The sequence below is a fragment of the Varanus komodoensis genome, unplaced genomic scaffold, assembly GCF_004798865.1.
Source record: "Varanus komodoensis strain SLA01 unplaced genomic scaffold, ASM479886v1 scaffold18_3, whole genome shotgun sequence".
In the NCBI taxonomy this organism is placed as follows: Eukaryota; Metazoa; Chordata; class Lepidosauria; order Squamata; family Varanidae; genus Varanus; species Varanus komodoensis.
In genome coordinates this window covers 2,812,135-2,839,049 of record NW_025335549.1, presented here as the reverse complement: position 1 = coordinate 2,839,049, position 26,915 = coordinate 2,812,135, and the positions used below count along the sequence as shown (strand labels likewise).

Genomic DNA, 26,915 nt, shown 5'->3' with positions numbered 1-26,915 from the left:
TGCCCTGATCCAGCACTGCCGCTCTTCTATTCCCAGTGTGTTGACAAAAGAGCAAACCTCTGAGTCGCACAAACCTCTTTGAGCCATAAAGTGAATTCATAGCTGAGGGTGATGGATGTCTTGGCATGTTCAGGTGCAAAGCACATTGTGTGCAAGGGCTGTGGGAAGGAAGGCTGATAATGAATGGAGCGGTTCTAAATACAGAGAGGGGCTTCAACCCTTTCCTCCCTTGTTCTGGTCTGGGGAATCCTTTCGTGGTGCCCGTGGAGGCTTTCCTCTAAGAGCAAACGCCACTTGCAGAGAAGAAATCAGACTGCAGCAGCAGCAGCAGCAGGAATTAGATCCTGGTTTGGATCCCAAATCTCCATGTTTAAACATCTGCTTTGGCCATGTGATGAAAACAGACCCCGCCGCATGAGAGCAATGTGCCATTCTGCGCATCGAGTGCTTTCTGAATGTCTGTGCTCACTGGCACTGAGCCCCTGAAAAGTGGGAAAGGAACAATTGATATGTATGTACTTGACAATCCAGTGCCAGCAAGGAGCCAAAACTACTTACACTGCTCGTGGCACCGAGCAAGAAGCTCGAGGTCATCGGCGTGGTAATAGTCGTAACCTGATGTCCCAAGCACCTCAAAGGGTAAATATCCTATAATTGGTGGGGCTCTGGAAACAGAGAAAAAAGTGTGAGTACAAAGGCTGGCAGGATGTCATTCGGAGAGGTCTTTTGGCCAGTAAAAGAGACGAAAGCACCAAATACATCATTCTCATATGTACAAGGTTATCTGTTCTTACAAGGAAGTCTGGAGAAACAGCTTGCCCAGGTCAGACAAAGAAGTAACGCTTTCTGGCAGGAGGGATTCTTCAGCATCCCGGCACTGGGGTCCTCTAGCCTGGGTGCTCAGGCTGGACGGCATGGCCACCCCCCCCCCCCACCCAGCTGGCATGAAAAGAGTCAGCCTTGGAGATGGGGGAACCCTCCATGCGTGCTTCTGATTGTGAGGCTTAAGTGCATGGAGGGTGTTGCTAAAGAGCTCTGCCTAAGACCCTGGAGGGCAAGCAGAGAAGGCCAGGTGGGGAAGGGTCTGGGTCTGGGTCTGGGCAAGGAATGCTCACATAGTTCCTTCAGCCCAGGCATCTTGGCAGCAAAGGGAAGGAAGTGAATCATTCTTTAGACATGCCCGAGAGATTCAGAGCTTCACAGGCATGCTAATAGTCCATGTACCTAACTAACTATAGAACAGGCAATGCTCAGGGCTACGTCGCCTGTGTACACCTGCCGTGTTTTCAGAGAGTGCTCTCACAGACTCTTGGCATTTTCACTGAAACCAAGCGCCACGTTCCCATCCCTCCCGAACGGATATTCCTGAAAGCTACAGGGTTGGAAGCCCTTTCTAGCCCCCTTTCCTTCCCTCATAAGCAAAATAAAGGCATCTTGCAGGAAAATATGCAAATTAAGGAAAACATACCTTTCTGACTAATACATGCATGCGCGCGCTCCGTATATATCTATATAATTATGTTTACATTCTTTGATTAGATAGTAAAGTTTACTCCGGCTATTCTACTAACACATTCGAAGACATACTAAGAATTACAATTAGTACCATTTCTTTGGCAATCTTGTTCAACTCCTGTGTACGCTCTTCTTTTTTGCCTTTACGTTTATTTCAAAATGAGAGCAGGAGGATCCTGCATGACAATATTTCTGCGTACTTTGGAGAACTGAAACGGAGTTATCTCGTGAGAATGCAGAATGGGAGGAAGGTTCCCTCCGCTGCTCCGCTGCTCCTCCCACTCTGTGCAGGATCACTGTGAGCCCCACATTCAAAGGTTTCTACTCATCTCTATACAGCCGTGCCCTTTGTCAATTAATTTAAGGCTGCCTTCTTGCACATGAGCAAGAAGTGGGAACCCTCCAGATGCTTCAGAAAGCAACGCACCAGTTCCTGACCTTGAGCCATGCCAGCCAGGCTCAGCTATGTGCGCTTCCCACACATGCGGGGAAGTCAGGGCTTTTCGACTCAGTGGGTGCTACTCCTGAGCAGTTATGCACGGACTTGCTCTGTCCAGCCCTGGACAACTCACTGCAGGCCCCTTTGGTACTGGAATTGGCTCTGGGCTGGACCATGGCTATGGTGAGGCAGTCCATGGGAAGCCAGCACTGCCTGAAGGCGCGGATTCTACTGGCTCAGGCCCAGATCTCAGCCTCTCTGGTGGAGAGGGGGCAGTCGCCCCTCCCGGCAGGCAATGAGGTGAACTGAATTCATGTTTCATTTTGTCCACCTGCTATTAGTGCAGATTGCCTCCTGGATCTGGCCTCGCAGTGGCCGCCTCCCGCATGGCAGTGAAGCTATGCCTTCACTGGTCTTCAAACATTGGGCCTGAAGCTGTGATTGTGCCACAGGCCACGTGAAGATGGGTCACCCCAGCAGCCCAAAGCAGCATAGAGCAACATGATGGAGAAGCGGATCCCCAAACGTACATCTGGGGCAAAGAGGCACCTGGGATCCAAATATACTGGTGACTATTGAATAAGAAAACTGTCCCATTCGTCCCTCTTGTTTCCACAGCAGCCACCCCAATGCTTCTGGGAAGCCCACAAGCAGGCCAGAAAGACCCCTCTCTCACGGTGGCCCTCCAGCTGCAATTCTACGTGGCTGCAAGGCCCCCACCCAAGCACCATGGGACCTCCATTGGAGTAAGCATGCTTAAGATGGCACTGGCAGAGCTTCCATGAAGCCACCTCCATCAATATCTCCACCATCCTTCTACAGCCATGAAAGATGTCCATCAGCAGATGCCGTGACAATGGATTTGCATGCAAATGTCTGCACGGCTCCAGACATTTAACTTGGGTGTATATTTGCACACAGGTGAGCACAGCCATTCCAGAGGAAAAGACTGTTATTAAGCCAAGACTGCTATTGTCGTTCAGTTATTATCAAGCTCTGGAAAGCAGCAAGGACAACCTTTGCCATGGCCTTTGCTTGATGGTTCAGATGACACGGGGAGCAGGGCAATTTAAGCAGCATGCAGAGTTGCCCTGTGTCTGCAGAAGGTGCTGCTCAGTGGTGGTATGCAAGTGCGGTGCCTCTAATCCTGTTTACATAGAAACTGAACGAGTCTTACTCTCAGGTAATCATGGACGGAACTGTTGGTTCAGGCTCGTACCCTTCGAAGGGAGCCACTTTGGTCCTGCTTTTCATCTCACAAATAATTTGCTTTCAATTCTTGGGACGCAAGGGAACAACACGAAGGCTGCACTGAGGAAACGGCTAGTGTTCTTCAAATTACAGCACTCATAAGAACAAGCTGGAGGCAATATCGCATAATGGAAGAACATCTTTCTCGTGGCTCCTTCCTTTCAATCGTCCCTCACTGTGCTTTTAGTGATGGGTTACAGATATGAGGAATGCATCTGGTTTTCCCCCTTTTGGAATTCAGCTTAGGAAAAGGCAATGTGTGCTATTGATGTGTCAGGATAATGGATGCAGCCAGAGTACGTAACTTTCCAACAAGAAAGACTGATGTGAACAACAGCAGAGTGACTGAGGCTGTTTCTTAGGTGCAGGCCTGCCTACCACCTGTAAAGATTTCACAGAGGGATACATGTCTGAGGCCAGGACCGCAAAGCTCATCCTTCGTGGCCATGATGAACTTACCACTGTAAGACGGGGTGCAGAGTCTCTCTCCGTCCAGGGGCTACATTCTGTTGGGGGGTTGCATTCCAGTAGAGGCCAAGGCCGAAAGCAAAGGGACTGGGGCCAAAAGGAGACAGAAATGCTAACAGTGCGTGACCCCTCACCAAGCCTTAGGACATTTCGAATGTGGGCAGTGGGGAGGAGAAACCATGCACTGATGGGCGATCGCAGGCAGGGCGGTGGGTGGGGCCCTGGGCTGCGGATGTGGCTGCCTTCGCTGGAACAGGACTCTGGGCCTGCAGCTCCTCGTCCGTGGGGCACTGTGCCTGGAAGCACCCTCTCCTGTCGAAGACCGGACTATCAAGGGCGAGAGGCTGTCACAGGTGTGGTGCTGTCCGGTGCAGTGTTCCAGTCAGCCATGCCTTTTCCCAGGATACGCCGTTGTGCCCTCCCACACTTAGCCAGGACTCGGCCTGCTGGGACCATTTGTGGGGTCCCGTTTCTAAAGTTCTCTGCCTCATCTGCCAACCTTGGCCCCCCCAAGCCTGTCAACACCTTCCTCTTGGGCATAGCTGGCGCTGTATTGCCTGTATACACTGCATGGCTATCCTGGCCTTTTTACCTTGCAAGGAGCTTAGAAAGTTCTCGATTGCTGTCTGCATACGGCAGTGATGCAGGACACGTGGTCCAAGAGGACAATGCCATTCCTGTGCTAATTCATCCTGCAGTTTGCATTCCAGGCTGAATCAGGGTTGGACTGCAGCTCCCAATGGCTGAGGATAATGACAGCGGCAGTCCAGCAAAATCTGGAGGGTCATACCTTCCTCCTGGCTGGTCTACAGGTTGGCTGAATGAAAGCTGAGAGGCAACATCCCACCAAAGACCAGCTACTTACCTCCACAGTCTGCTGGCAGGCCTCTGATTGGCCGCCGGAGAAAGCAGGATGCTGAGCTAGACCAACACCATTACTGGGTAAGGACAATTGGACAACCACCATGCAGGGACTGAGTATGGGTTGAGTGTGGGTTGTTGTCAAACCGTGGGTTATCATTCACCAGCTGCACTAACCAGCCATGGCTTTTTAATCATGAACAACTGATGAAGAGCACTCGTGGTTTGTTGCTGGGTTGTGAATTACGGGCTGTTCACCGTGCTTTCTTATCTTGGCTAGGTTCGGACAGGGCAATTCCCCATGCTTCAGCAGCAACCCACACGCAGCCCATGAGTATGTGCTGTCATACGCTCTGAACCCAATCATTGACTGCTTGCTTATCAGCCAGTTGTTTCAGTGACCAGCCCTCTAACACTGCCATATCATGATAACGTGCTCAGAAAAAAGCGCCATTAAAATCCAAGGGTAGTTGCTCCCAAATAAATGCATTTGAGATAGTTGAGTTACTTTGCAATTGCAAAGTAGGTCAAGGAGGCTCACTCAGAGGAAAGTGGGTGTAACGTTACAACCCTAAGTGCTTAGTCATAAACCACGTGTTTGAGAGGGACATCAGCTGGTGGACCTGTTACATCGATTATAAAAATGCACTTTCATGTTTCAGATCTTACATGAAACCACCATAAACACAGTTCCCAGCTAAGAAAGTCACAGTCTGACTTGCTGCTGCTTCTTGAACAGCAATTTGATCTGCAAACCCAACAAGGAATGGTGTAAAGGTAAAAAATGAGTAACTGCAACAGTAAGGTGAAAATTACTTGGCAGAGTGACTGATCCAACCACTCTGAACGACCAGGGAAAAGTGGCTTCTGTTTCTTACCCAAGGTTGTGTGTGAAGTGCAGTGTTACTACACTGTGTAAAAAGAAGAAGCTAGCAACAGTCCAAACCATGTGCTGTCCCCTCATGGAAAGGAACCACATGCTCCATTAAAGCAGAAACTAGGAGAAAGCTTCTCAGGTAAGAAAGCAGGTGAAAAGGTCTACCTAACACTTCGAGGAGCCGCACAGAATCATAGAATTGTAGAGTAGGAAGGGGCCAAAGGGCCATTGGATCTGACCCCTGCTCAGGGCACTACTCCAGGTTAAACTGTCCTCCTCAGATGGCTGTCCGTCATTCAGTGCTTGCCTACATTGGTCGACAGGTTATCCAGCTTCTTGGATCTTTCCACTGCTCTGATCCACAACAAATGTTTGCCATCAGAAGGTACACTGTAGTCCTGAATGCACTTATTAGGGTATGAGTCCCACTGAACTCGGTGGGCCTTCTCAGTAAATGCACTGCAAATGTTTTTCAGCTGACACCTGCAAACATTTTGCCAGAATTATCCTTCCAAAACGCCCGACTTCTCTAAATAAGAAAAACTGCCTTTTTTCAGGCACTATACAAATCGGAATCATATTGCTAAAGTATTCCTGAAAGAAAGATGTTGGGAGAAGCAGGGAAGTGCTTCACAATTGTCTGCACTGTTGAAAGGGACCATATCCTTCAAGTGAAAAAAGAGAAAGAAATGTTACCAAACCAAGATTTAATAATGCACGGGCATATTAGCCATGCAACCTGAAAAGCGTGGCCCTTCAGCATGTTCATTGTTCAGGATATTTGTAACTTCCTGTCCTGCTTGGGATTGGATGTTCTTGCTAGGATTTCCAAATAGGAAACTGGTGACTCAGCGTGGTATGAAAGAGCTCAACTAAATTGCAGGCACCACTCATACAGAAATGGTAATGTGTTCTTGTGCTGCTGGAAAAAATGGAACAAATGGACACACGGTACAAAGGGACCAGAAAAAAAGAGGATGAGCAAACACACACTCACACAAGAACTGTAGCCTTCTTGCCCACACGATGCCAAGATTCCTGGCACTCCTAAACAAGCCAGGATGAGCTGTGTTTGATACAACAGTTCAGCTTTATCCTCACAACAATCCTGTAAAGGTAGTGAGGACTGAGAGTCTGTAGCCAGACCAAACTTTGTGGCTGAGTGGGAACTAGAACCCGGATCTCCTGAGTCCCAGGTCCAGCACTCTAACCACTACCCTGCAAAGGCTGTTGCTGTGGTGCAGTGGTGAAGAGCATGGGACTGGGACTCAGACGACCTGGGTTCTAGTCCCCGCTCGGCCATGGAGCCAACTGGGTGACTTTGGGCCAGCCACAGACTCTCAGCTCAACCTACCTCACAAGGTGGTTGTTGTGGGGATGAGATGGAGGAGGGAAATGATGAAAACTGCCTTGAGCCCTTTGTAGAAAAAAGGCAGGATATAAATCGAAAAATAAATAAAATAAATAAATAAAAACCAATCTGATTCAGTTGAACAACTATACCAGACATAGCTTATTCCTGTTTCACACATTTGTTGACTCAGTCTGGATGATCCTGGTTGGGAAAATAAGCCACAGCGCCAAATTTCCCCCACTGTGCATGCTGATTGCATGCTGGAAGGACTGGCCTAACTACCCGCATGACTATTTGCATCAGGTAAACTTGCTCAAGGTGGTTTCTCGTCATGGCTGATGATTCTACGGCAGCCCATGCGTCCCAAGTAGCATGTGAAGTATTTTGTGAAAACCAGTTCTTAGAATCACAGTAGATTCGTTTAATACCGGAAATGTTATGGGAAATGCATGTGACATCCTATTTGCACCAGGCATGGAAAAGAACCCTGAGGGTGCCAGCCGGAAGTTTTAAACTATTTTCCTCTGAGACAAAACCCAGTCGGCAATGTGAGTGCTGCCCATGTTTGCTTTCTCAGATCTGGTACGCAGCGCATGTGAAGCGCAGGGTGAAATGCCAACAGCCCGGCAGATAAAGGCCCTGCACTCATCCTTCCTGAGCGCTCCTGTGGGCAGTCAGTTGGCACTGCGGGTATGGAATGCTGGACTACATGGCCCATTGGCCTATTCCAGCAGGGTTTTTCTACATTTCTATGTACTGGACAATCTCAAAAGCAGACTAGCAATTTCAACATGAATTGGGATTGCTCTGTTCTCATTTGCCAGTGTTTCCAAAGTGAAACTAACAAGTTTTAGTATTTTGCTTTTTTATTTTTAAGAACCACAATTGACTTAGAATGAAAAGCTACTTGCTAATGGATTTTCAGAAGCAACAGCCAAAATCTTTCCATGGGATAGCACAAGGAAGCATACACGATGTGGTTTCCCATTAAATCTGTCACTGGAGCAGTATGAGAAACTATCTGGCAGGTGCATTAACCTCATTGCTTGAATAGCATGCACACTGCCTCTTATGCTACGAAATTATTCAGCTCGGAAAGCACTCTTTTTAATCAACCTTCCCCCCAAACCAACAGAGAGCATGTTGGCATTTTATATGATTCCAGGTCATGAGAAATTGTGGGGAAGCATTCCCTTTTGCTTCCTCCATCCAAATGATAAAATTTCAGGGTAACGCTTTGGGAGTGGCTCTGGACAAGTTCAACATCACAGGAAAGAAAGAGAACAATTACTCTAGGAGCCTCATGGCCACAGGAAGCTGAGAAAACTTAGCTTAGTGTTTCTGACTAAGCTCAGAGTAATGGTGATCTGAAGAGAAGCCCTTTGTGCCAATATAAGGGACACTGCCACCAGCAGAAGGTCACCTAAACTCCAACCCTTAACCTCTGGCTCTCCAATCTTGGAGATTAACCACACAAGTTGCGAAAAGAGAGATCGCAGAATTAGATAAATATTTGCTTGACTCAACGTGGCAATCTTAATGCTCTGTAGCTTACTTAACCTAATGATTAATCCAGCCCATGGCAGGGAGTTAAGAAGACAAGCTTGTCCCTCATTAACTCCTCTATCTGTATACTTCTCTTAATCCCAGGGTATCTCCCACATACCCCACTTCAAAACGGATTGCTCAGTAACAACACATCCATCTCACCTGTGGTCTAGAAATAAAAATTTCCATTCCAGGCTATGTCTTGATGTAAATTCTTCACAGGGTTCTTCGACATTACAAAGTTCCTGCAGAAACAGATGACAAGGTGGGGTTATTTCCGCCTTCATCCCTTCCATCCTCCCTCCCTTCTCTTCTTTTCCCCCTTTTTAAATGCAACTCTTGGAAAACAAAGAGTTGTTCAACTGAATTTGCTTTGATGTGATCCCTCCAAACTGCATTCCCCAAAGGTGAACCTATTTTGATTCTAGAGGCCCTGTTAGAAGGGCTGAGTCACCTTAACCATGGAGGGACTCTGTATTACAGGTGTGATTATAACCCAGGGACCCAGTGCCGCCATGAATCAGCTGCAGAAAATCTTGCTCCAGTAAGCCTTGTGATCAGAGGTGGTGCTGCAGGTAGGGATGGTTGGGCATTTGCCCAGGGTCCACTGCTGGAAGCCCCAGGAGCCGCTCTTGCTCTGGCTGAGATAAGGGTGGCGGAGAGAAGGGGAGTTTCTGAACTAGAAATCTAGTATGTACGTATGTATTTATTTATACTGCAATTTATATCCTGCCTTTTTCCTGCAAAGGGCTCAAGGCAGCTTACATCATTCTCCTCCTCCATCTTATCCCCACAACAGCAACCCTGTGAGGTAGGTTGGGCTGAGAGTCTGTGACTGGTCCAAAGTCACCCAGTTGGCTCCATGGCCGAGCGGGGACTAGAACCCAGATCCTCTGAGTCCCAGTCCCACGCTCTTAACCACTGCACCACACTGGCTCTCACCACACTAGTATGTCAGGGACATGGCTCTTCTAGAACCCCTCTCCCAGATATGGTAGCTTTCTTTTCACAGGGACATTTTAAATATTTGTTCTTTTTATTGGTGGATGAGCATCCCATTCAATAATGCACGGCCCCACTGATAATATGGAGAAGTACCACTTGTCTACTGTTTGTGCGAAATAGGTCCAAATCTCCCATGCAGTACCTTGGGATAGCACCATTCCTGTAGCTAAGGGAACACATTTTGGAATGCTGCTCCCTTCCTTTTAAGATCTTGGTTTTATTTTTAAAAAACTGTGCCTAAAGTCAACATATTAGAGAGAAGGGGTTCTAGCCAAACCTTCCTCCCCGGCATGCTGATCTTCCCTGCGCAAGGAGTTGCTGTTTGCTTTGTTTATGGGAAATCAACCCCACCAAAGACCAGCTTTCTCAAGCCCCCCTCAACACCCCTGCTCCTGGATGTTTTGCTGAATGCTAGAGCACACCCAGCACAGCGTCGGCTCGCTCGCCCGTGGCCGAGCCCGTCAGGTTGTGATGTCATTGCTATATTGATCAGAGAGACTGGCACCTTCAAGAACTGTGGGGTGACGAGGCGAACCGTTGCCACTAGACAGATCTGCTCTTCACTGGCTGATCGGAACACCCGGGCAATGGCAGACTCAAAGCCATTATAGGAAGATGCAGGCACTAAAGACAAAAATAGCAAAATAAGGATTCACATGAAACCAGGTGATGGCCCCCTCCCTCCTTTTTGCAAAGACAACATTTCTAAAACCTTCCTGTCTATTTTGGTTGTAAATCCATCATCCTTTCTGGAAGACAGCATTGCAGGCCCAGTGCCAGTACAAGCAAGCCAGTAAAAGCTTCTCTTTTAAAACATCCAGCACAACAACAGCTCTTTTATAGGAGAGATTATTTCAGAAATGTTTGGTGCAGCATTGTTATTGTGGGAGATATTCTGAAATAGGCCATGAAGAGGTCGCAGTGAATTGTGGGTGAAAGGAGGAAAAAACAACTTTTGAATGCTGTTAATATTGCCAAGTGGAGAACAGAAGAAAAGGAGGAGAAAAAAGGGGCTTGAATGCAATTTCTCCGCTGTGTTGAATGCTTGGCTGACTTCATTCCATAGTATACATACTGCATGTTAGAACCACTGCTGACCCATACATACAAATATGAAATTCCAGAGGTTCAAGGCGTTTGTTGAGGCAAGCTGCATCTGACAGAAGAGTTCTGTGTAACTTCAAAGCTTGCATATTTTTACATGAATGGTGCTTGTTCCAGCAAAATTAACTATTTTATTTCCTTTTGCATTCATTTCACTGCAAAATTTTACAACATCCTAATTTCTTTCTCTAAATTTAAAAATGTGCAAGCAATAGATGTGCACAACTCTAATTTCACATGCAGATGGCAGCCATCTAGTCAAACTTGAACTTTTTTGTCTGGACTGCATCATAGTTGCTCCAGGACAGAAGCAGCCAGAAGACAGTGCAATGTCAATTAAAAGAATTATATAAAAAAATCTTTTCTACATAAGGTACAGAACCACTAGAGGAAAACACAGGAAGATTATGAGAGGAAGACACTGTTGTTTGGAAAACCCCAAAATTCCATGAATAAAGCACAAAAGCCTAAATTGAAAGCATCATTAATATCCTTCCTTCAGAAAAAGACTAATGGCAAGTGGACCCGAAGTCCTCAAGGCAGCCTGTGTGGGCACCTCCGAGTGCACACAAAGAGACCTTCAATGGGTGCCAGATTTTCCCCCAGCTTCTAAGACACATACATGGATTTGAACAAAATGCATCCAGTTTTCTAGCCATTATGTGTAGGAATCAAGAAAAGTCCTCAGTCCATTGCATTATAGGAAGTGAGTGTCTATCCTTCCATTGCTGCCATGTCAGTATTTTAGCTGCCAAAAGGGAGTGGAGAACCAATTGTGCTGTCTTTTAATTTCCATGAAGCATTTAAATGCTTTAAAAGAGTGTGGGGATCAGTGAATATTAGAGGTTATTCCAGTAAAAAAAATATCTGCGTAATAACCCCCTCCCAGTCTGGGATTGGGGGTTTACCTTTCAGCTTTCATTCCACAGTGCTACTGGTGGACAGGTAGTTAACCTGAGAGGCTTCAGAGAAGATTATTTATAATACCTACAGCTGTCATGGGAATAACAAGATGTGTTGATTCTCTATCTTATATTCACAGCCTCATTATACAAGGAATGAGTTATTCTATATTCAGAGCACAGCCAAGGATAGCAAAACTATCAAGGGTCTTGAAGGTGGCTGCCCATGTTATAATCTCTGGTCAAGCATGTTTTAGAAGCCATGTCTGTCACAGGCAATGATGGGCTGGCCGCATGCTTCATGTTCTGGAAGGGCTGCTTATGTTAACTAGGGAAGTGTTAAGTCCAGGAGGGGAATCTCCTGTTTGCCAAATGCTCGTCCTTCTTGCACAGCTGCTTATGCCATCTGAAGAACTGCTCTGGCGAATCCCTCACCCCTCTGGTGGGGACTTCCGGCGGCTGAAGGAGGAGAAATGGATGGGCAAAAGACACCTATTCCCTTCCACTGGGAGCGGCAGAGTGACCCGACCCCACAATTCTCTCAAAGCATCTGTGAACAGCCTCAGGAACCTATACGAGGACTTCATGAAGTTTCATCTAAGCCTGCAATGAGCTATTACACGTGGACCATCTCCTGCAGAGGATCGACAGATGAAATGCAAATGTCTTATTTTTTTTCCTTTCTTGATTCTGCAGCAATAGGGAAGAAGGAAGGCAGATGTTCCCTGCAGAGAAACAGGTGTGTCCAGAACAGTTTTTATTACTGCTTTCTTAAAGATAGCCTTGAAAAGGTAAGGGATTTTTTAACACTTATGAACATGTGTGTGTGTGTGTGTGTGTGTGTGTGTGAGAGAGAGAGAGAGAGAGAGAGAGAGAGAGAGAGAGAGGGAGGGAGGGAGGGAGGGAGGGAGAATGAGAATAGAACAGCTTACCATGAGTAAAATATTTGAAATCCACTACAAATTTCACATATTCATATGTAATGGGTTCATTTGGGTCTAGATTTCCTCGGGCTAAGTGACAGCAAAATTCTATTTGCTTTTCAGCTGAAAAAGAGGAATAACAAAAAATCAGTTTTAAGGGAATTTATGCATAGTTCTGTACCTAACCCTTCCAGATTTCCACTCCTACCTACCTATCTAGAAAAGTGAATCACACCCCCAAAATGACAAACGTGCAAACTAAGAGACCTGTTTCTTCTTGACAAGTGTTATTTGTGTTAACCTCCCTGAAACCAATCTTGCTGGTACAGAAATGTTTTAAATACAATACATATTCCAAGGACCATGCATTTTTAGTATTCCCTTTCCAAAGCTGTGGATAGCGGCATGAGCTTGGGAAGGGAATCTTGCTTCTGATCCCTTCCCCTGCTCCCTCACAGGCACTTTCAGCAAAAGCTCCCACGGACAACCTTGCAGGGGTCAAACAGGGGTGTTCCCACCAGCCTGCCAGGACACAGAATCCTGGGATGCCTCTGAGGCTTGGAGCTGTTGTCCCTCGGAGGGAACTCAACAGGGTTCCGCTGTTCCACAGCTCTTTCAGTTTCACCTCCAATTTCCATGAAAAAGGATTAAATGTTGTGGTGAAAGGAAGACTATAGGCTGCACTGGCTAGTGCCTTATCCAGGGATCGTTGCAGTCCATAAGCATCTCTGCTAGGTCTTCAGTAAGAATTCTAGCTTAACTCAGTGTCGCTCAGTCTGCAGGTTATACAACCTTGTTTGAGGTGGAAATGGAGGACAAGAAGCCCAAGCCCAAACAGGCCCTGGGTACCATTTAAGGCCTAGTGAGGGGCAGTTCTGCAGGCTTAATCAGTAATTATATGAGCAATAAGCTGCAGACAGTCTCCCTTGTCAGAGGCTGAGCTTATCTGGCAAGAAGAAGATGAGCGCCTAAAAGTGGTACCTTGGTGGTGTGAAAAGCAACGACACTACTCCTTTTTTCGTATTTTGTGTTGTTCTTTTTTCCCTTTATGATGTTTCTTTCTGATATATTTTTATATTTATAGCGTTGCCTTTTAGTAGTGTATTTTATATTATTAAATGACATATTTAAAAATATTTAAACAATGACACTACTCCTTTGCACATGGCGGGGGTAACACGACCAACCCCAGGTCATGTGAGAGAAACGCACCCATAGAGGGATGCTCTTGTGGAAACTGGGCTGGGCTGGTGAGGGGACAAATCTGCATCGTAGGCTTTCCCATATGCTGTGACTTCGAGGGCAGCTCTCATGGTACCTCGGTCGCATGGGAAAAAGGGTGCAACTGCAGCTTCCCCATCAGTAGGGTAATATAGGAACCCCATATAAGGGACTGCTGTGTTCTTGGAAAAGGTTTCTAAAAATGTGGGATGTGGAGTCCTGGTTGTTACACTTCAAAAGGGGACATCACAGACCTGGAATAGAAGGCAACCAAATGAGGAGGGGGCTGCTGGAGCAGCTTCCCTACCAGGCATGCTTACAGTGTTTGGGGCTTTTTAGAACAGGAAGGAAAGGCAAGCAAAGGGGGACATGGTATGAGTTTATAAAACTGTGCATGCTACACAGGGAGATAGGCTTTTCTCCCTTTCTTCTAGAAGTAGGTCACCTCTGCTGGGAGATTCAGGCAGATTCAAAAAAGGACTTCTCTATTCCTCAAGTACCTAAACTCCTTGTGTAGAGACAGTTGTCAACTCACATCAGCAGGTGAGGCCTCTTGGCCTCCTTGTCCTGCTTGTGGACATCCCCAAGGGAGAAGCAGGATGCTGGGCTGCATGGACATTTGCTTCCACTCAGCAGGACTCCTTTTGTGTACTCACATTCTCAAAATGATTGTTCCTATGCATACATTCTAGAGCAAGCTGCAGAAGCCTTGTTTTGCCTGTGCAGATCTTCTCCTTCCCGTAAAAACCAAAACAAACAAAACGGTACTTACTGTTCAGAAAATCTGTTGCCACAGGGTTAGTCATGCACATGTGTGGAGAAAGCTGCTTGTACACGTTGCTCTGCTCACGCTCGGGCAGAAAGTTTAATATATTTTGGTCCACCAAATCTGACTGATGCAAAAGAATGCTTTGTCATGTTCAATGGCAGATTATTACAACAACCACAACACACACAGCTCACAAACATGCGTATTTTAGTCCCGCATTGCTTGATCACTCAGGACTTGCAGACCCTCAGCCAGGTGTGTGAAATTGTCTCTGTTTAACAACATCCATTGCTGAATGGTCTGTTGGTGCTTCAGATCTGTGATCCAAGCTCACCTGTGCAAGACACCATTCAATACTGCACTGAACCGCCTCAAAGCAAGCTATGCAGACACACTTTCTGAAGGCTTTAGCAAAGCAGCACTAGTGCTAAGCATTTTCATTGTCTAATATTTATTTATTTATTTAAAACATTTCTATGCTGCCCCTATCGCAACAAAGTCTCGGGGCGTCTCACAAAATTAAAACATATAAATAACAAATTAATACAATTAAAAATTTAAAAAACCCGGTAACATCTCGGCTTAAAAAATTTAAAACCTATAAATACATAATAAATTAACAATTAAAAAAGTTTTAAATAAAAAGGTCTTTGCCTGGCACCAAAAAACAAATAACAACGGCGCCAGGCGGACCTCTCTGGGGGGGGCGTATTCCATAAGTGGGGCGCCACCTCACTTGCCATTGCCTAAAATGGAGGCAAAGCTCCAAACCTATGTGCTGATAAACCCTGATGACTTCAGGAAGGCTCGCACACGTTCCTTATTCCCATAATCATCACAAGTAGATTTAGCCTAGCCTCCTCCTTTGCATCCTAGTTTTCTGTACACTTCCAAACATTCCTGTATGACTATTTTTCTTCCTAAACACGAATAGGACTATGGCTTAAGAATTAACAAGTTCAGGGCAACCCAGATCTCCAGGTCAACATTCCCTTTACTAGACTACAGAAGAAAATGCTTTGCCACTAATTAAAATGGAGGAAAAAATCACCATGCAAGTGGATAGACAGAAATCGAAGGCAAGATTGAAAGTGCCGGCTGCTTTGATGCTACACTCTGTCACTCTGCCAATAACTAGGGAAATCTGTTCAAAGGAAGGCATGCAGAATAAGAAGGCAAAGTAGGGCTCAACTGAATATCATCAACAAAAAATGTGAGCTTCTAGCTGTACTTGAAAAAAGAATGTGGCGACTTTAAAAAGCATCCTTAGAAAACAGATAGTTTTGCTCAGCCACAAAAGGCAGTCAAGCCATCTAAACCTCTTTTGGAAAAACACTTGTTCCCGAGCACAGTTAATTAGAGAAATATCTTCCATACGCTCAGACGAGAGGAACAGCACACACACGCCATCAGCAAAGTTATGATTACTGACTTCTAACACATACGGGGATGGGGGTTCTTGAGCACTGGGAATCATATGTGGAGGGCATCTAGCACCTCCTTCTCCAATCTGGTGTCCTCCAGACACTTAGAACGCAATTCCCAGAATCCCCGAGCAATGGCCAGGGATTCATGGAAGGTAAAATCCAAAAAGACCAGAGGTCAGCCTGTGGAGGAAGGCTTTCTACCTGGGGAGTGTCTTTGCAGAAGCATCGTAATTTGTGAGTGAGCCAGAGCTGTTCCATGGAGTGGATTACTGCCGGTTGTGGTAGTGCTTGGACTTCATGTGGACTAAGACCCGAGTCCCAGCCCCCTTGCAGCAGAGTGGGGCGTCTTGCCAACAGCAAACTGTTGCTCCTCCGGGATTACTGTTCTAGGCCAGGCCAGTCCTATCCTGCCTTTTTCCCTTTTTCAAGGAACCCAAGACAGTTTCCATAGTCCTCCTTTTCTCTCAGTTGTCCTCACAAGAGCCCTGTGGGGTAGGCTGGCTGAAGTCTGTGACTGGTCCCAAGTCACCCAGAGAGCTTCATGGATGAGCAGGAACTGGAGCCCTGGCACTCACACTGACACACACAGAAATAAATTTCAGTCCACCACTGGGCTGATAGCTTTGCTGCACCCTTGAAGGCAGTATGCAAGGCCATTCTTAATCCTGGTGAAGACACTGTTGTTTTTCCCACCTGCTCTGCTGCACTGTGCAAAAAGGGTCTGCAGAGACGGGTAATGCTTCTAAAAAGCACAGTGGGTTGGAGCAACCCCTCGCAATGCATTTCATCGCATTTCTTTCTATTTATTACCTTTCTCAAGCTCTGAGCAAAAATAGATCAATGCAGTTTCATTTGAGACTCTGAAAATCTTTTGTCTGAAAATTGCTTATGCATTATCTCCATACTGACATTCTAACAGAGGACAAGTGGCTTTCAGGCATGATGTTGTTAGAACTTACCGGTAAATGTCCAAGAAGAGAAGAGACACTATCAGATACATAAATAATAATCCCATCAGTGGTAAGTGCAATGAGAAATCCATCCAGTGCCTGAGGGGGAGAAATAATAATTTAGACATGTGGAGATTCTCTCTCTCCCTCTCTCTCCCCCCCGCCTCTCTTTCACACACACACGAAAATTACATCTTCAGTGAAAGCTGGCAAGACTGTTCAAGTTTACAGTTTATATAGCCTAATCCGATGCATGTTTATCACAGTGCATTCAGCAACAAATATGCATAGAAATAATTCAATCAGGCAACAGGTGGGTGATGCAATGTGATGTGCATATTGTAGTGCTCAAAAAACAAACTCTTTGAAAAACATTTAAAATGCTTTAAAATACATGTCAAGCTATTATATTTCTGGAGACCGCTTTGTTTTCAGAGTACACAACAGCTGCAATTGATACAGCTTCTGGGAGGCATCCCGGGGGCTATAGATCTTTCCCATTCTCCTCTCGCAGGGCACAGAGGGAGGGATAGCAATGCCTTCTCAGGTTGTGAACTGTGTAGTTTTCTTGCAGGCCAGGAAGGAGCCAACATGAGAGAGAGGCAAGACAGTGACATGGCATTCAGCATCCCTTCTTTCCAGTCTTCAAGGGTTTCTGTACACTCATATTCTTTGCCCATCAAGTCAGACAAGGGGCTCATTAAAAGAACATTAAAAATAGAATGTCCAGGAGGATCAGGAGGGATGTTTTGTGAAGTAGTCATCTGTACCTGAAGTCTCCTCAAAGGCTGGAGCCTGCTTTGATTAAATTGCAATGGATTGACTTGCTTTTGTGGATAGAGATAAACAAGAGGCTTTTGTGGATAGAGATAAACAGAGAGATTTTTCCAAAGAAGGTGAGTCATCGCATCTCTAGGAGAAGGAAATAATCAAGATGCTGCAATTCTAGGCCAGCGCACACCCTCAAACTCTGGTGGTGAAGGCAGAAGCAAAGAAACAAGGACGCGAAGAAAAACGCAATGGATGCCCATTCTTCCATCAAAATTTACAGAAAATGTCTTTCCCCCTTAGACCATGGCAAAGGAGGATTCAAAGCATATGTCAAAAAGCATGTGGGCGGACTCAAAAATAGCTCTGACTTAGGGATGGTGAGAAATCTGGTCCTGCCATTAGGCATGGTGAAGAATTGACAGAAATTGAGAGGGGACGCGGTCTTGCGGAAGGGACCAGCGTGTCAGGGCTCTTCCCCAAGGTATCCTGCTGCCTCCAGGTGCAAAAAGAGGGCGCTGTTATCATAATGTTGAAGACAGATTAATCTGCGAGTCTGGTGGGAACTGAAAGAGGACCACCTTGTCTTCAGCAAGGAAGTATCTTGGGCCAGCCTTGGAGCTCAAGCACACGGATGCAAAGCAGAGCTGTGTAACTCTTCAGGCACCACTGCGATGGCTGGGAATAAAGCGTTGGGAATAAGACGGAGTATCTGGGCCCCAAATTGCATCGCTGAAGTATTCAGCAAAGCTGGGCACTACCCATATGGATTCCTGTCCATTTCGGCAGAAGACTGAAGCAGGAAACTGACACCAGAGTGCCTTAAACATGAAGCTGCTCCCAGGACTGTCTGCTTCGAGCCAGAGGAGCTCTTATCTCTCCTTCCAAAAGGATGCAACACCTTGTGTCCAGCGGTCAAGGCAACAGCAAGAGGGAATCCTGCAAGAGCCCACACTGCAGCTGGGGGCCCATGAACAAGACCCTCCTGGACCTGCTCCACCTTTTCACCAGTACAGCCTGCTGATGCCCCAGCCCCTCACCCTGGCACAGGCCACAGGGGCAGTGAAAAGCCAGCAGGGGCCAGTCCCAGGGCCTCCTTGCTCAGTCCAAGCATACAAAGGGCAGCCTAGTTGGGGAAGAAGAGCTGAACATCTGCCAACACTGACCAAAATATCAGCTCATGAAGAGAGAGAGAAGCACTGATTCTGCCTTGCCCAAGGGCCGACCAAATCCTGGGTCCATCATCCACACAGCATTGGGCATGTCATCCCCTCACCTCCCTTTTGAGTTTGTGCAATCCAGGGGAACAAGTTACCTCTAACATCAACTGGGTGAACTCCTCATTGCTAAGAAATGAAGGCTTCCAGTCTTGCCTGATCTCGCAAGCCTCAGTCTGTGCTGTGATTTCTGGAAGGGAAAAGAGCAAGCAGAGAACCACTCCATGAACACAGGTTGTCTCTGAATGGTGTGTCCGTATTCAACCACATGCATGTAAATGCAGACAAGGAGAGCACTGCTGCAAGGGGCAACTGCTCTGTTTTGCCTGCCGTTGGCAACTGAAGACCTCACTACTTATAAGTAGTTTTCCCTGGGCAGTGAGCACAACCACAGAAAAGACAGCACTGCCTTCTCAGGGGTGGCCCCTGACTGCAGAATGAACTGCCTGCTGAACTTTGCCTACCATGTTTGGTGCCAGGCTAAGACTGCCCCCTATTCCCAGGCATCAAATCACACACAATGAGATTTTAGAGTCTAAAATTTTTGTTTTATCGGATCCTGGCTTTTGTAGCCATTTTAAATCATTTTGGAACCTTCCTGTGTACTGTTTCTGCTTTGGAGTTTTCATGACCTGCCCAGAGGCCTTTGCCAATTGGGTGGTATAGAAATGAAATGAAATCAGAAGGCTGGACCAGATGGGCCTTAAGGCCTGATCCAGAACAGCACTTCTTATGTTCTTATGAAGTTAATCCACCAGAATTAATTGCCAAACTAACAGGTGTGGGAAGGGAGCAGGAGGTGGCAGAGGAGTCCAGTTCTGGTGACAAGTACATGAAGGGCCGTTGGGTCGCAAAACAGTTTCAGCAAGGGAGCGCATTTCAATGCGCCCCCTTTTCCAGCCATGCAGACTGGAACCTGCTGCTTGCACAGTTCCCAGTCCAGCATGGAAGGCTGCGCAGCCCTTTTGCCGCACAGCCATTGCTGGAGATGCGGCTTTTCCCGCTTCCTTCCCCAGGTCCAAATGCTTTCCAAAGCACTCCTAAAGGAGCATAATGCAGAAGGCCCTGCTGGCAGTCCAGCCTCTGTGGTCACAGCAAAGACCTCTGCTGGGGACTCAGCAGAGCCTCTGCCAGTCAGAGCAGGTGGCCGTTGGCAAAGCAGAGGTGGGAGACTTTCAGAGGCACAGGAGCCATTGCCCTGCAGGGAGTAGCCCATGGGGTGCACCCCAAAAGCCAAAATCGCCCATTTGCCTTCACAGTTTGGCAGCAGCCTGGCAGTACAGAGCATGATGGGGCTCACATTTATTCATTTGCTTCCTGCCTGCCTTACTTCCAAGGAACTTGCACCAATCTCTTCCTGCTGCTTCCATCTTATCCTCACAACAACAACCCTGAAAGGTAGGCTGGGCTGAGAGTCTGGGGCTGGCCCCAAGTATCCCAGTTGGCTCCATGGCTGCGAGAGTACTAGAACCCGGGTCACCTGAGCCCCAATCCCAGGCTATTAACACTGCCCCACACTGGCTCTCTCCCCAGCAGAATTAAACTCTTTGGGTGCTGCAGAGGGGCTGTGGAGCCCCCGCCCACGCTTGCCCAGAAACCTATCCAGTCCCAGGGCTCAGGCAAGGAAGTGCAGGGTCGCTCTGAAACTGTGGCTCAGTTTCAGGACCTTGGTCAGTGATCCTACAGCTAGGTAACTGACAAGAGAGTCCACAGTGCCTGGGAGACACAGGCTGGCTTTGCTACTCGGGCCGGGCCAGGCCAGGAGAGTCCCTCCAGAAACTCTGCCCCTCCTCATGCTGCCTCCGGCGACGCAAGGACCAGCAGTGTCTCCTGCAGGCTCTTGCTTCCTCGAGGCAACGAAGCAGGGAGGAGCACAGAGCAAGCCAGAGGATGCTCGTTTCTGCAGAGTCCGGAGGCAGGAGCCCCTCCTGAGGACCATGTGGACAAGATGTGGGGCCACGAGGGCAGGAGGCCCCACTTCCAAAGGGCCAGCAAGTGGCCCTGATGCCTCCCCGTAAATAGTCCTGTGGCCCTTTCAAAGGGGTTCTTTGGAAAGTACTGGGCTATCTTTTCCCTTATACCAATTTCAAGAACTACTTCTTAGTTTAAGGTATCTTTCTCTCTGAAATACATACATTCTATCCTGCTGCAGAATTACAGTATGTCCATCTGCCTGCCTGCCTGCCTGCCTTTCTTAGAGGAAGCAAACTGGTCTGGAGGGGAACACTAGCGGGTTTCTTTTCACCCTTGCAATACAAGAGCAATACATAGCAGCAAACATGATGATGATGCTCCCTCTGGGAAGGGATGCGGCATGATGGAGCCTGCATGTGGTTCACATACCTTTCTGTTTCTGTAGGAAGTCGATGGTCCTCTGCAGTATCGTGGACTTGTCCATCTTGAGCGGATGGCCGTGGCCTTGGAGCATGGTGCAGAGCTCCTTAATAAGGACATTGAACTGGTCTCTCCTTTTCTTCTCTGACTTGTTGCGCGATGCCCTAGCCGAGCAAAATACGGAAGTGTGTTGAAAATAAGGAGGGGAAGGTGGACCAGCTGTTGAACAGGTCCAGACCACTTATCCATGACAGATAAATAAAGGGCACTTCCAGATGCAGGGGCTGTAGCGCCATGAGCTGGGAGGCAATGCATGGGTGTGCCGTTTTTTCCTTAATGAGTTTTCTGCAGTAAGTATAATCATGGAAGAAGTGGTAGGAAAACATGGGGGGGGGGGTTAGGAGAGGAAGGCAAAAGCCCATAAAGCTTCTGCAAATGAGGCAGAGAGGAGCTGCAATCAAACCTGCAACTGAGAGCACCCCAACTCCTCCTGTTCACATGCATTGTACCTTTAAAAAGCAAATAAAATGCCAGACAATCCCACTTGGCCTGATGTAGCAAAACAGTAACATTTTTGGCAGAAGGGCTTGCTACAAACACCCCCACCCCAAATTCTAGTGAAAGGTGTGGGTTCCTCAATTATACAATTTATCTGCTTCTTCAGCCCTTAATTTCTGTTCCCCGGGAATCAGAGGCTGTATGCATGATAAAAATGAACATAATTTTATGAGCTCTGAAACCTGCTCTCCTGCAGCACAGGAAACAAGAAAAGAGAAGTCTCTTCATTTGTAGCTCTGACTTTGGTTGGCCGGACATGGCAATCCTGTAGGACATGCTTATGCACAGTTACCTGTGCTGGGTTTTCAGATCGTTAACATAACGGCTCTTAGCTCTACTTGGGACGCTGCAAGCCCATTATTCATACCTCTTTGCCCTGTCCTTCTCATCTTCCTCCATCAGCTCGTTTACACAATGCAGAGTTCTGGGATGCAAGAAGATGAATGGTTATATTGTTGGAGACATGCGAGAACACTGCTTCATACTATGAAACCAGCACTTGATCACATACTCGTTGGTGGTTTTGTTGGCTGTCTATTGAGCTGTCCCTGGCTCAGGGTGGGTTTAAAAAATCCATAAAATAGGCAAAACAGTTCCCTTAAAAAAATGAAACCAATTGTTTAGATGGTTGGACTGTAGTTGTTGATAACTAGTCCATTAACTATTGGTTATATCCAATGTTAGTTTAACTGAAGTCCAATGCATTCCAATGGCTCTATTCTCAGTGGTGCTAATATTGGATATGTCCCAATGTCGTGTCTGCAGGTAGGTGACTAAGCTGCCCACTGGGTAGGAAATCCTTTTAAAGCAGTGGCAAGAACAGGATGATCATCCTTACCCTGCCTGCTAGTCTCTTGGCACAGGTAAAGCTCCAGGAGGGGACGGTGCCTGGTGTTTCACAGTCTAGAGTGTGCTCTTTGAAGATCTATGTGTTTTTGCAAAGGCTCTGGAGCCTTCAGATGCAGCTGTCCCGTATTTTTCAGTAGCCTTAGGAAGTGAGCTTTTCATAGCTGATGGGCTATTTAGCATCCCCTCTCCGTGAGAGCTTTGGTGCCAGACCTTTTGCACAGGAGGACTGAAAAGAGTTCAGGCAGCCAGACTTGCAAACCAGCAACTCGAGGATGCGTTGTAAATGAAAGAGACTCTATCTAGAAGATGGACAGGCAGCATGGTGCCCCTTGATGCTCCTCTCAGCATTGTTCATGGTGCCCATGCCCCCACCACTTCAAAAAATAAAAGAAATTAGCAGCAAGGATTGCTTCAAAATGGGTTTCTGTTGGTGCCGGAAACTTGGGATTCAAAGGATTATGTACGGACCTGACCTGGAGAAAAGGAAGCATTTTTTTTTTAAGGGCAGGATAAAAATCCTGACTGGAACATTGTCTGGAAAGACATAATGTCAGATGAGAAGAGGTCCCCCTTTTTCTATCACAAAATCTTAACATGGCCTTTAAAGGTGCAATTTGATGCAAGTTTAGACAGGAAGGAGTCCTGCCGCTTCCTGGAATGGCTTGCTGCAGAAGGCCTGGGGAGCCGTGGGGCATTTTTCTGCCTAAACACGCACAGGATTGTGTGCTCAGTGTCAAAGCAGCAGAGAAAGGAGGATGAAACATGGTAGAGCCTCAGCTGGAGTGCGCTAATCAAAAACACTCGGCGTGGCTAGAAAATAAATTATTTCTCCACTGGTGATTTACGTGAGGTTCACCAGATGAGATTAATGATGTGAAATCACGTTCCAGCTTTGCCAGATGGGCTGGGCCCAAGAACTAAGGCACGCTGAGGTCCCACACCCTCTGCATTTCACCAGTGTCCAGGTTGCTATGAAGGACCCTCCCACTACGGGAAAAATCCAGGGCTAATCATAACATTTCCATTGGAAACCTCCTCTGCTGTTGACTCTCACAAATCAACCGGAATCCCATGAGTTCAATAGCACTTTTGCTGGTGCTTCCACAGCGCCGCACCCTGTGCCCCAGGAACATTTATTAGGTGGGTGTAACCAAATATTTTTCACTGCACGGCAAGAGCTACATGTATGCCACAGAATGGAACAACACCAAATACATATAGCTCCCAGATTGCACCTATCAACACCCTTCCAAAACCCTTGCCCGTGTACTTAGCATTCTTGGCCAAAAAGGCACCCATCATAAGCCTCTTCATGGGGGTACAGAGCCGTTTCAAAGACTTTGCAATGGAGTTAGAAAATTGCCACCAGCCCTGCTTCAAAAGACTTCGGCTCTTTAATCCATTGGATCAAGGCCACATTTGATACCCCAGACATAACTGCTGCGTATCACACTGTGCTCTCAGCCACAAAGAAGCACTGCCATGTAAAACACACCTTGGCTGTGTTCCACATTACAAGTGCAGAAAAAGGCATGGGTGGAACTCACACGTTTTTTCAAGCCAAGAGTGACAAGTAAAATATGATTTTCCATAGGTGCATATAATGGGTATGTAAAGACATGTGTAAATACATATTTTCCTCCATGTTTTCTGTGTTAAAATAAAAACAAATCTGGAAAGAACACATTGCACAACCACGCACTTAAGTCTCTCCTGGTGCAAGGACCTGGATTGCCAACTGCCATTATGCACAGATACTTTGCTCACCGGAGGTCTGATGTGTAAACTCCTAGCATAATATGTAGATGAGCTACAGTGCTCCTTTTAAAATGTTCCCAGTTCTGCGTTCTAAAGATATTCTGAGCTTAGAACTAGTAAAATTGGGCAAAGTAGAAGCAGAAAGTTTAAAGGAAAGCCAGGAGCCTGTATTGTGAGTGAGGAGTGAGTGAATGAGTGAGTGAACGAGAGGTCGCTGTTGGCTTAATCCTTTTACCAGAAATATATTTATGGGCTCGGTACTTGTTCAGGGATACCTCAGAAAGACTGAGTGTACATTTGGCCTTGGAAGCCCCTGCGTTGCGCCCGGCTTCAGATGATGGACTTTGAAATTTTACTAAAAACTAATGCAGATTCTGAAAATTTGCACAAGTTAAGTTCCAGTGGAACTGTACCCCCAGCAAGACAAGCGGGGGCATGCAACAAAACCTTGTGCTGTACAGTGCCCCCGCTCGGGATTCTAGCCAGCCAAGCCCTAACAGGGTTCATTCCCTGTTCCCATTCCATTCCCCTGCCTCCCCAGTTTTCTGTCACCACCACTGCTGGTTCAGCCGGCATTCTGTGCCCCTTGCGTATGCTCAGTAGTATTGAGCTGCTGGGGGTCCTTCTCCTCACTTAGGTTCACTTTCATCCCTCAATATGTTCTAGCAGTTCTGCAGACTTTCCAGTCTTGCTGATACTTTCTCTATTCTGCATAGGTTGGATCATCTTGTCTACATAAAAATCAGCACCTGGAAACTGAGTTGGCTGTTGGTACACTTATCGTTACTGTAGCTGATTCATTTCTGTGCCACTCAAGAGCTGACACTCTCTGGATGCTTCACAATAGTTCATTAAAAAGACAGTAAAATACCTTACGATACCATAAGATCACTTCAAATGACTAACAGTTTAAAACAAAACTAAACAAAAAATGAAATAGTTAAAACATGACAATGAAGGAAAGCCCTGTCAAAATAACCAAAATGGGTATTAGTTCCAGGACTTAAGAAGCTACATGCAAACATAGTCCTAAAACTTTCTTCTGTGGATTCAAAGCAAACAACAAACTACAAAATCTGGGCATGCATAAGGGGACAAGCAACGCCTTCCATTTCTACTGATAAAACTGCTTAACAAATGAGAGAGAAGAGCGAAGAGAACGAGAAGAGGGAGGGCATCAGATTATTATTATTATTACATTTTTATACTGCCCATAGCCAAAGCTCTCTAGGCAGTTGACAGCAATACTCATAGAATCATACACTCAGGTCACCCATCCCACTTCTGCCCACGCCTGACCCTGCTTAGCTTCCAAGAGTAGGCAGGATCATGCACTTCAGGCTACATGGAAGCTGCTTGAGTCAGTGAAAACAATAATATTCACATGAAGAATTACCTGTTCTATCCTTTAGATTCATCAGTCCGGGATATCAGGCTGTGATAAGCACGTCTTATTAACACCATGAAAATAAAGATGGAGAAGAAATGAACCCTGAAAGAAACAGAATGTCAAGTTTTAGACGACCCTTATGGTACTCAGAGGTCACAGCCACAGTGTCAGGAGGTGCCTCTGCAATGACAAACGCCCATGCAGGTGGGAAAGCATCCCATTAAAATGGGATAATGTGGATGCAGGGAAGAGCATCCACTTTTCCGGCAATTTCCTTTAGATGTTCTCCAAAGCAGGCAATTGTCTCTAAGGGCGATTCTACAGATGCAGAACAAAACCAAGAGGTGATTCGTGGGTGTTCTTGAGGCAGCCCTTCACAGGTGATGGGGAGGTATTTAGGTGAACCCAGCACCAGAATGAGAAATGCCAGGGACAAGTGCCAAAGCTGGACGCCTGTGCATCACAAAGGGATCCTCATCCGAAGGGCGGGACTGGCTGAGCTTTCCTCTTGCAAACACGCCGTCTGTGTGCGCAGTTGTTCTGCAATGTCTGAGACGGCTTAAAAGAAAGCCAAATTCAAGCCCACTATCTTTATGGTTTTCAAATTTTATCTGTTTAAAAATGTATAACCCATTTTCCCCAGCCATTATAGAGATAAGCATATTCGAACGTATATCCTAATACAATAGTGCACAAGCATAAACATATTTTGTTGAAGCCAGTTCTCCAAATGATGCTCATTCCAATAAGTATACATGCAGAGCAGCTGCTTGAAAAGTCCAGGCAACTGGCTTCCTTCCTAAAAGCCTGGCCAGGCCGCAGTGAAGGAGCAACCATGGAAAAGGCCCTGCAGCACTGACCATGATCACCAGAAGACCAGGATCTTTCTTGGTGAACCTCGAAGCATATGGGGGTACATATGTAGGGAAACTTATCTTTGTACACCTCTGTCCTAAGCTTGCCTTCTCCAAACTGGTGCCCTCTCCAGATGTGCTGGACTACAACTTACATCATCCCTGCCCTGCATGGCCATTCACAGTCAGCGGGTGGGGACTGCCACCAAAAAGGCTCTCTCCCTTTTGCATCCTCAAAATCTATTTTATGATACATCTGTTCAGTTGTCATGATTTTCAGCCACTGGGCAATATACACTGAAGTGCTGCACCGATCTCTCAAACAGAGCTAAATGCATATAAATGCTGGCCTCCAATTCACACTTAACTGGGAAGAAGCCCCTCTCAGCACTGCAATACTTCTCGGGGAATCAGCCTACCTGAAGTCTTACTCATATTGAAGAGTCTACTCCAAGCAGGGTTTATATGGAATTTTGTTCAGCGGCTGCATTCCCACGCACACTCCCCCTATGCAAGCCTTCTGCATACACATGCATAGCACTGCACTGTCAGAGTATTACAGAATATTAGCTA

The 26,915-nt window shown here is 46.6% G+C and overlaps 1 protein-coding gene across 2 annotated transcripts in view; it reads right to left on the bottom strand.

Annotated features, from left to right (window-relative positions):
* Positions 1–26,915, bottom strand: part of PASD1 (PAS domain containing repressor 1) — an 89,935-nt gene that overhangs the window by 22,797 nt on the left and 40,223 nt on the right. For both annotated transcript variants that reach the window (XM_044427365.1, XM_044427366.1), the window contains exons 3-12: positions 25,495–25,590; positions 21,859–21,915; positions 20,943–21,097; positions 18,698–18,789; positions 16,624–16,713; positions 14,241–14,361; positions 12,257–12,370; positions 9,824–9,942; positions 8,476–8,558; positions 559–665 (exon numbers count right to left, since the gene is read on the bottom strand). In XM_044427365.1, the coding sequence (XP_044283300.1) occupies positions 559–665; positions 8,476–8,558; positions 9,824–9,942; positions 12,257–12,370; positions 14,241–14,361; positions 16,624–16,713; positions 18,698–18,789; positions 20,943–21,097; positions 21,859–21,890 (913 nt within the window). In that variant the 5' untranslated portion in view covers positions 21,891–21,915; positions 25,495–25,590. The remainder of the gene's footprint in view (positions 1–558; positions 666–8,475; positions 8,559–9,823; positions 9,943–12,256; positions 12,371–14,240; positions 14,362–16,623; positions 16,714–18,697; positions 18,790–20,942; positions 21,098–21,858; positions 21,916–25,494; positions 25,591–26,915) is intronic.